The sequence below is a fragment of the Dermacentor variabilis genome, chromosome 4 (genome assembly GCF_050947875.1).
Source record: "Dermacentor variabilis isolate Ectoservices chromosome 4, ASM5094787v1, whole genome shotgun sequence".
In the NCBI taxonomy this organism is placed as follows: Eukaryota; Metazoa; Arthropoda; class Arachnida; order Ixodida; family Ixodidae; genus Dermacentor; species Dermacentor variabilis.
Window position 1 is genome coordinate 35,442,078 of NC_134571.1, and position 10,539 is coordinate 35,452,616.

A 10,539-nucleotide genomic window follows, 5' to 3' on the forward strand; every position below is an offset into this window, starting at 1 on the left:
TTGAAACGCAAGCGGAAATGACGCCCTCCAACTCGTATTTCTCGTACCGTTCTCGAACGAAAGTTCTCGTGCTTTCAGATAGCGCGCGACGGCCCTGTTGGCACTCCATCGAAAGTGCGAGAGCTTCCGGAGACTGGAACCTAAGCTGCAACAACACTGACTCCAATATAAGGGTTGCCAGCATTCCTTTTTATTACTTTTTGGTAGAACACAGCTACTGGACCAACCGCGTATCGCCTAGTACTCAACCTTGCATGCGTATATTGTCTATATTACATGACAAGCAAGAAGAAGTAATATTCACGAAACCTCTAATCTAATGAATTGTAACTATTCGCATATAAGGAGACCGTCGGTCATATGATTTTTCTTTCTTTTTTTATTTCTTAAGGAATTGACAGTGCTATGGCACACAGTTCAATGTAGAGAAATAAAAATCAAATATAGCCGTCCGGTACGTCACAGTGCAGCACGAGCTCAGCACTTCGTATACTCGAAACCTCACTGCGACAGCCACAAACGCAATACGGGGACTTCTTTGCTATAAGCGTGTTTACCGCCTACGAAAGAGGAAAAAAATTCTTTTTTTTTCTTTTTCGGTTTCCTCTTCGTTGCCATCGTCGAACTGAAACTATACAGCCCAACGTGGAACACCACTCAATTTGTTTTTGATCGATAGAGCCGCATTGCGACGATCGCTCAAGCACGCTTTCGGGAACGGTTACGAGGACACTCTGTCATGCGAGCCGAGTCCCTCTCTTTCTCTCCGTCACTTATTTCCCTCTCGAGAATGCCGCAAATGCGTCCAAGATTATGACGGCAAGGAAGCTGCCACGCTCGCTTGGTTTTTGCACTTATAAACCGATTTCAAGTTTACAGAGGAGACGGCCCGGCCAAACGCTTTCGAAAACTTAGTCCACATCAGTGGGACTTGAACATGACGCGAAATAACGAAGAAAAAAAATAGAGGGAGAAGAGTTTAGTCGGAGCAGTGTGCTTCCATGAAACTTTGCTCCGTATTCAGGTGACTGCGCTGTTCTTGGAACCAAGCCGTAAAAATGACGGCTCAGTGTCCTAGACACGACACACGCCTCGGTCGACCCGCTTTCGGCGCCACCCCCCAGCGTAACTGCTCTCACGAAAGCAAAATACACGCATACACATGCAAAAATAAAATAAACCACGTATGTATGCCGTGGACCGGTGCAGCCATTTGCATGCATAAGAGATATGGCTGCACCGCGAATCGGCCTCTTGCATGGTGCGTGCGTCCCAATTTGAAACTCGTGGTGTGGTGTTTCACTTAATATTTTTTTAACGACTGATGCCATTTCCTTCTTAGCCATTCTCTTTCGACTCGAGCGATATCAAATTTCTTCCTGCGCCACGAAGACACCGCCAAGACCACCTCAGCTTCGGCTCTGTCGGGGGCCCGGGCAATTTCCTTGCGCACGCGTCCCGACCGTCTGCTGCAGCCCACGTCACGCAGCCTCGCAGCGAACGCGCTTAGCGCTTCGAGCTATAGTGGTAAGCAATAAATGAGATGGAACTTTTTTCGCGCTGGCCTTGTCAAGTAATAAAAGAAGCGCCCCCCCCCCCACCTTCTATTGACTCTGTTGATGGTAGTGGTAATGTTGCAGCAGGCGAGGTCAGCCTTGCATGCATAGCCAGCAGTTGTTGGTCCTGAGCCTCCTACGAGTTGAGATCAATGTTGTGCCAGCAGGTGTCGATGATCCCTTTGTCTCCCAGCAATGCAATCAACAGCCACTGCATTCCCTTCCTAATCGGCGCAGGCCCTCCGGGTAAAATGACGTCTGCAAAGGTTACGTGCGAAACACCACTATTTTACAGGCTGTCGGCCATGCCCCGTAGGAATTGAAGGAAGCGAAAAAAAGCTGGCGCTCTTGCACGCCTAGCCCTGACATATGTCCCAAAAGTGAGAGCGCCAAACATTTTTCGGAGCTCTAAGGAGGCAATCCGCAATCACTGTAGGGCGATCCACAAGCCTCCACATCAAGCCTTTGTGATCGCAGTACACGTTAACCAGGTATACAACCACGCAGACGACTAACGTAACTAAAAAGCTCGTATTTTACCGTTGATTCGCTAAGCGCATATTGAAAGGCGCTGTTTTGAAGGCTGTAGCTGATCAAATGCTGAGAAGACACTCACTCTGAAGCCCACTTCCCGGAAACGCAACGCCCTCAACGCTTACACATCGTCCTGCTACACAATCAACAACTTCTGGCCGTCTCGCGAACATTCTCAAGCGCCAAGGCAATAACAAACACCGTCTGACTCGTTGCACAAGTCGGAGCACCGAGAGTAATGTAGCGGCAAACTCCTTCCCGTTTTATCAAGTTTCACGCTGTTGAGACTTCACTTCACCTCGAGGACGTCGCTGAACCCAGGAGTTGATGCTCAGTGATCTGTAACTCGGGAATGACAACTGAGACACCCTCCCTGGCGTCCTATATCCTTCTTCTTTTTCCCTCCTCTCCTTTCCTACTTTTTCACAAACTCGAACCGACGAAGTGGTTCGCTTGCGTCAGAGGTATAGCTTCCTCGCCGGGCATGCTTCCTGTTTCCCCTATCACCGCGCGTCGGAGCCGGAAGCGAGAGCTTTGAAGCGGCAGCTCCGCTCGGGTTTTGAGCTACAGTATTTTGAGGCCCAACGCCCGAGGTGGTGGTTGTGGCGTACTCTGCTAATTGGGGAGCGCCAACATATCGCAAACTTGCAGCTCACTGCACGAGTGCGCTCAAGCTTAGAAGAGTACCACGGTTGCCTCATTTATTCTTTTCCGTTTGGGAGTCGTCACTACGCGATCACTGCATATAAAGAAAGAACGTAGAGTGGTTTGTGCGAAAGAAAACTTTCTTTTCTATCGACACGTCGTCACGTCCCTCTGCTAAGTCTGCACTGTTGAACGGTGCATCCGTATGGACCGCTAACGACTTTTTTAATTAGGCGTGACACAGCTGAAACCTTCTGGAGTTGCTCTTACCGCTCTGCCAACAGTTCTTATGCCGTTTTCTATTAAATTTACCCCCGAGGGTACCGTCACCTTCCTTGAGCAGCGCATATCATTGCTTTTACAGCCCACTGCAGTACACGTGAGAGGCGTGCTCATTAGTTGTGTACTCGCGAAAGAAACTTTTCTCTTCGCTTTCACCTCTCTCTTATTGTGACAACACGCGAGCAGTACGCTACGCCATTCCGTCCCATGGTAGGCCGTCCCAAGACATATTATGGCGCGTCAGTTATATATCCGCTGCTTGAGCAGTAGTTCCTGTTATGTGTTAGTTGATCCCAGCCTTATCAAAGTGATAGCGCCCCCTGAGGAGCGCCTTTTGCGTTTTGTGGCAGCGGACCTTTGCGATAAGTTGGACAGATGTCCTGTTGGACAGAACGTTCGGTATGTACGAAACTGTGTGCTCGCCCCTTTGATATGGGCATCGCGTAAGCTTAAAGTGAGGAATCTCAAGCTTTTTGTATATAGATTTGATCCGCGTCTCTACGCACGAAGATAACACCAGTGCCCATGTGGGCGTGCACAAACTCGTCGTTTCTGTGAATGGAATCGGTCCGTGCGTGGACAGGAGGTGAATGGGACCGCGGTATAATCATATCTAAATTTCGGGTTTCCTTTGTTCACCGTAGTGTAGTATCCGTTCAACAGCATGTATACGTGCACAGGCTGGTACACAACATGTGTGACAACCGCTACATAGATCCAGCCAAGGTTTCGAACTCTCGCGATCTCAATAAATAAATAAATAAATAAATAAATAAATAAATAAATAAATAAATAAATAAATAAGAGTGGCAACTAGAGCTGTGCTATTGTTTTGCAGTTGCAGTGTGCGAACAATCCATGTAAATGATTTTGAGCAACGATATTAAGTAGTTTGATGCAAATACACTAGCTCTTTGTAAGAGGAAAAATAACAAAAGTAATCGGACTCCTTCATGCCATAACGGAAAGGGCTCCTTTCTCCTGCTTTGTATTAGTGAGTTTACAGGACTCAAAGAGCAAGTTCGTGTACTACGTCTGCTTAAAGATATATCTGACTTGCACCCAGGACGCTTGCAGGCATCTCCCATTCCGCGAGGAGCTAGGCTTCCACACTCTGAAAGAAAGAGCAGTGGATACGCCGTGTCATTTATTTTGTGCAGGTTTCTTTCCCTTCTGCAATATCTGATGGAGTTTGCATGTACCAGGTCCAAAAGAGTGCCTAGATGGCTAGCCGAGAGGAATGCCTGCGTCGTTTCTTTATTTATTTATTCCTTTATTTCTTCCTGTGTTCTACTTGAGCTGCTGATGCAGTCAGAATGATTTCCCTAGGTGATATATGCTCGTTCTTGGCTCCAGCAACGTTGCAAAAGAGGTAATCTGAATTTAATTTAGATACCTATAGTACTTTCACGAATTAGCAGGAGGTTGAATGGAGGGATGAAGCTAGAACTTAAGCAAGGTTAGGTTCTCTGAAGAGAAGAGAGAAAATAATGCAGAGAAAGGCAGGGAGGTTAACCAGAGGTAGTTCCGGTTGGCTACCCTGCGCAGGGGGAAGGGTTAAGAGGGATAAAAAGAGAAAGAGATTGGAAGGGGGAGATAGAAAGAAAGGGAGACAAGCACGAACAAAGCGCGTACACTACAGAACGGTAGGGGGCGGCATTCTTAGAGTCTGTCGTGAAGCCCCGTAGACCGCAAGAACGTTAATAGCGCGAATAAGGCCTTCAACGCGGATGTTCTTTCGGAGCACTGGCCTAAAGCTTTTAGTTCTGAAAGGCACTTCTTTAGATGCCGTCCTAAGTAAAAGAAGGCACGGTGGTATTTGCAGCTTAATAGCTTGAAAGGTTAAATTCTGGTTAAGTCGTTGAGGCCCACGCTGCCCGTTTTGAACCAAGGTATACCATATTAAGCGTTGAAGCATCAGGGCAAAGCGTGGAACCTTGAGCGAGAAGATGAAATTCAAACAGAAGTAAGGAAGAGAGGCAGGTGAGTTCTCAATACATCAATTGACATGCACACAACCACAAAACTAGAGGTGAAAAAAACAACAGTAAGAAAATAGAAAATATAAAATTCTTCATGGCGCACGTTTCAGTAAGCGTGCCTCATCAAATAGCAGTTCTACCAACTAGCCGAACGAGAAATACTCACAATTAGCCACATTCAACTACTTATATTGTGCTCAGTGACGGCAAGAAGTCTCGAGACCGCAGCTGTCACGAAAATTTAGTATTTTTTTCTGTACAGCTTAGGCATCCAAGCTGAAATCATGTATTCACAGCTTACGTGCGCCTGTTTGATCAATGCAATTCATTGAGGCGATGCCACTATCATGGCTGTGCTAGAAAAAATGTACGGCTTCCTCTTTTTCTTTCTTCTCTCTCCCTCCCCCCCCCCTTTTTTTTTGCTGATATCATGGTCTATCGGTTTTCTCTTCCGAGCTTTCGTGTTATAATTGTAGGTTTACAACCACTTCATGCATGCACGGACCATCAGATAAAGAGCGACAAATCGAAATAATGGGCGTGTAACGCGTGTCACAAATATACGATCAATCGAGGACCACTGTACCATTGGGCGTCGGATCAATGCTGGCACCGCAAAAATCAAAATCTCTCTTTCCTAGCCCCTATACGCATGCAGCAAGACTAACACGATTCTTGCACCAGAAGGCACGTGGCCATTCGTGCGGAAGTCTGCTTGTTCCCTTCAACGACGGCATTGTGTTGGCCAGGAGAAGGGAAAGAAAGAAAGAAAGAAAGAAAGAAAGAAAGAAAGAAAGAAAGAAAGAAAGAAAGAAAGAAAGAAAGAAAGAAAGAAAGAAAGAAAGCGATGAGGTGGGAGGCGAGTGGTGCGCCTTACGCGGCTTTACTTTCGTGTTTCGATCTCATGATCTACAGGCACGTACACGCCCCTGCAAGAGACACGACCCGGACGGACATTGATCACGAGTCCTCTTCTTTTTGCCTCTGCGCACGTGATTAATGGAGGCCTATGATCAGCGCGTTCGAATAAATCACCGGCCCATTAGCGCGTCAAGCCAGAAAAAGGCGACGTACACGGGTGACGCCGATCTCTTGCCGTTCGGCAAGCCGGGCCTGCCCGATTAGCGTCCTCAAAGCTGCTGCTATAACGGCACAGGGGGAGGCGGAGATTTCCGCAAAAGCGGGCGCAACACATTATTCCCGATTTGAGACAGTCAGCTTTCATCGCCAACCTTTGCTCCCCGTTTGTTTTTCTTCAGTCTTTTTCTTCTTCTTATTTTTTTTTTTTTTTTTTTTGTGCGCGCGTTGCACACAACGTCCGGGACCTTCGATCCCCGCCCACCGGCCGACGACGCCGCGATGCCTGGCCGTCGTTCCCGCAGCTTTTGCCGCCGCCGAATTAAGACAAAGCGAACGCGCGCGCGACCCCTCTCCGATCCGTGGCTGGCAATCGTGCCCGAGTATACGGCGAGATCGTGGTGTCGGCGTCGCCTTCGTCGTTCGTGGCTCATGCTCCGACACGCAGTCAGCCTGTTCCTAAGCGGGAAATTGTTTGGGGGCTGCGGCCGTAATTCATTATTGCAACGTCGTCGTTATCTGCCTTTCGTTGGCTGGTGGCTTCTCTCTTTCCTTCATTTTATTTATATTTTTTTCATGCGCGTACCAGTGGCCCTGCTCCCCTGAAAGCCCTGTCGTTGCAACGTCTCTCTTTCTTTTTTTTTCTTTCTCTTTTTTTTTTTGCTTTTTGCAGTGTCACCAGATTAATGCTTCGTCAGAGCTCTCGCGACTGTAATTGCGCAAGCGCGTAAGTTTAGAAAGAAGCGAAGTAAAGGACGCTATCCATTCGGGGATGACGGGGATAAATCTTTAGCTTCCGGCATCGGTATCCTTAATGCGAAGGTGGAACGGCAGCGTAGCATCATGTGAAGTCAGACGAGAAGGAAAAGATAATCATGTAAAAACTTGCGATTAACTTCACGAACGAGGTTAGGAGCGGGAGTGCTTTTGGCAACGTCAGGGAGCTGGTTACAAAGGCGAGATATTAATAATGAATGGCTCGTGCAGGTGTTGCAGCCACGGTGCTTCGCTTGTTTATATCTAGAAAACAGTGGCGCAGAGCTGTGATATGTAATCTACCGCTCAACCTTTTTATTTTTCTTTAAATTTGTGCATCCCTTAGAGAAAAGTTTTCTAAAATTCTGCATTCCGAGTCATTGTTTCTATGCCGTACTGTATAAACAGACACGAGTCTGTGAAGAAGTTTTCGGGGACACGCTCTCAATTTATTCAATTGGCTTGGTCGGTGCGATCGCTTTTGACCATGTGTCACTTTCCTTGCGTGAATGGTTTTTAAGCAACCTTACATTTTGCATTTCTAATCTTCCTATTCCTTCTTCCTTGTTTCCCTGCGTAGGGTAGCCAACCGGATGCTTTTTCGGTTAGAATCTTTACTTTTTGTGTGTTAGCATTGATGTCGAATGGTCTTCATTGCACTTTCTTCTACACTTTTCTATTAAAGTTCCGTGAATGATTCTTTAAATCGGTTCATCTTACACTTTTTTTTAAGCATCTCGACCTTCCTCACTTGATACTTGAGCTGCCTTGGAGTTCTACACTATTCAACAGCATCTGTTTAGGAGACAATACTGTACGTCATCCTGCATTGAAGACACCTTGTTATTGTATGGTTTGTTTACTAAACAGCACTAACATATGCTTTAATAAAAGTGCACCTCCTTACAACTTCACCACTCAGCACATATTGGTGATTTGGGCATAAAACGTATCTATTGCATCACATTTAAGAAGTGCAGTACACAATAAGTTCAAATGTACCACTTTCGCGTCTTGTGCTTGGGGCTTCCTGAGTGCAAGCCACAAAGGTTAAACTTAGCCGGCCAGCGTTTTTACATGAATAATTCACTGCTTATTATTCCAAACTGAGCTAAATGGTCCCGCGGCACTGCGTTAACATCTGTAGTTTAACTATTACAAGGTCGTTTTGCGCGTATCACGTGTCTCCGGTTACTCTCTTGTTAGCACAGCACCAGTAGGGACTTCACTCCTGAACGTATAACGAACATCCCCATGTCAGATTTGCCCTTGTGTCGGGGCACGTAGAATGATTTTCCTCAGAGGAGTCCTTCGATCCAAGTAGTCTTCTTACGTGGATCATTGCACCCGTTGCAGGCCGGTACAGCATCTTGCCCACCGGGGAGCTTTACGTCCGACACGTGGAGTCCGGTGACCGCCTGCGGAGCTATCGCTGCAAAACGAGGCACAAGCTGACCAACGAGGTCGTGACGAGTGCCTCATCAGGCAGGCTCATCATTCAAGGTAAATGTCGCGCTCTACCAGACGGCGCGAACATGTTTATAAACTCTATCCAGCTGCACCGTGACTTGAAAGCCTTAATAAGGGCCGAACGTAGCACGAAGGGCGGGGGGAGAGAGGGAAGAGTTGTATTATTCCTCGCCTTCGACACCGATATGAGTGCAGAAACTGGGCCACGCTAAACATCTCAGTGGCGGGCAATTCAGTGCTACCCTACCCCTTCGCGTGTTTCGAAAGGGTGGAGTATTCGAGTGTTGCCAGCGACCGCTTGTATTCACAGTGCAATTTGAAGCGAAAGAGATTCGACCTTTATCACGAGCTTGCAGCTTGTGCTTTCCAATAATGACGCATTGGGCAAGCAAGCGAATTTGCTATATTGAATTGTCTCAGCTCTAGAAGGTACGCTCCAAATTAAGTTAGCGAAAGAAATTTCGGCATCACAAAAAGTAAAAAAGAATGAGTGCTAAAACTGGAAAGCTATGAAGTGATTTCGTCAACGCAACCTTGCTTAGTATTTTAAAAAAATGTACGTAGGAAGTATTTGGTACTACAAACAACAAGTGGTCGCTCGAAAAAAAAAATGCGTCAGATATCTTTTCTGTTAAATATCTTTTTTTATTGCTTGGCTGAAATTGTGAAGCGTCTGTAACGTGGTGGCGTACATTTGAAATTTTCATATTATTACCTGAAGTGTGACCTTGACAACAGGTCTTTGATTATTTCAGTTTAATTTCTCCCCTTCAATGCTGCAGAACCCCAAGGAGCTGCATCTCCCAAGATCACCGACAGCCACCCTTTTGTCCATGCTGTCGAGGGACAAGACGCTGTTGAACTAGCCTGTGCAGCTCAGGGGTATCCAATTCCATCTTACCGGTAAGTGGAGGCTCACGTGGTATTACACTCTCTGCCAAGGCGCCCAGTGAGCATGAGTTCTCTTCTTTAGATGTCGCTTGTCTGAATCGTAGCACTCCTAGCTGTCATTTAGTCCAACGAATTCACGGAACTCGCACGAATTTTCCGTGTCTGACATAACCTCACCCGTATTTCTCCCAAACTGGCGCATTTAAGATGGTATGGGTATGGTGAAATAAATGTAGATGCTCTCAACACGGCATGATAAATCCTCTCAGACTGAGGACATGCCCTAGAGTGTATGACGCTTTCGTTAAAAAATATATTCGAGAGTTACAACAGGCAAAAAAAATTCATCATATTTTTTATTTACTTTCGAATTCTTGTGTGGCTCTGAAGAATGTTCGAACGAGAAATTACAGGCAGGCAGCAACACTCACGACTAACATTAAACCCTGCTTATTACAGGCAAGCCATAGTTGACGGTATATCTTGCCTCGTAGGAATGTAGAAACAAAGCTTGCTCAAGACCCACCGTCAACTGCTTTAGGAACAATGGCTGAATGACCATACCTCAGTTCTATAAAGTTCCTGCAGATTATAAGCAAAATAAAGATTAGCTCACTTCAGCGATCTCTCCTCTCGTGTACCGCGAAAGAAGCAGGCTGTGAAAAGGTTCCCCGCCATTGCACTTCCTGTGGCCTCAATTAGTGGCCTATACTCACGAATGGGACTGGCCACACGGGAAATAATGAAAACCAGTAATGACAAAAAATAAATGAAAATAACAACTGTCAAAGAAGAAACATTGTGTAACATCGTCTCACGAAAAAAAAAAAAGATAAGGGAGGAGTCATTCACTCTGTGACGGCGGATGACGAACGAAGCTGTAGCATGTCACAGAGTGTTCTAAAAGGGTACATATGCTACTTTTCATCATTTGGTGATAGTTGTGACGATAGCTTTGTGAATACTGTGATATACACTGATTGGTTCGGTTACAACTTTAGTCACATATTTTGCCAAGGTTATATCTACACACGACCGTTGTTGAGTAGTTGAGTCACTTAGATTGGTGTGGCACTTCAAAGCAAATTCTTCTATCACAGAGTAAGTGAACCCTTTCCTGCCTGATATTGAAATGTCCTCATTGAAGTCTTCAACGATGATCACAGGGAGTAGTGTTGTCACGGCTAACGCATGCAAAGTGTGTGGTCATGTATTTCTCGATATCACACTTGTGTGTGTCTGGAGATGTATGCAAAGTGGATATCGCCATTACATCTTTCATTTGTACGGCACAGACATCGTCACAGTCGGTGGCACTGTCCTCTTGCGAGTCAAGGGTTTATGGT

The 10,539-nt window shown here is 46.2% G+C and overlaps 1 protein-coding gene across 1 annotated transcript in view; it reads left to right on the forward strand.

Annotated features, from left to right (window-relative positions):
* Positions 1–10,539, forward strand: part of LOC142578930 (cell adhesion molecule Dscam1-like) — a 348,188-nt gene that overhangs the window by 229,530 nt on the left and 108,119 nt on the right. The window contains exons 5-6 of the mRNA XM_075688636.1: positions 8,189–8,335; positions 9,085–9,205. Coding sequence (XP_075544751.1) covers positions 8,189–8,335; positions 9,085–9,205 — 268 coding nt within the window. The remainder of the gene's footprint in view (positions 1–8,188; positions 8,336–9,084; positions 9,206–10,539) is intronic.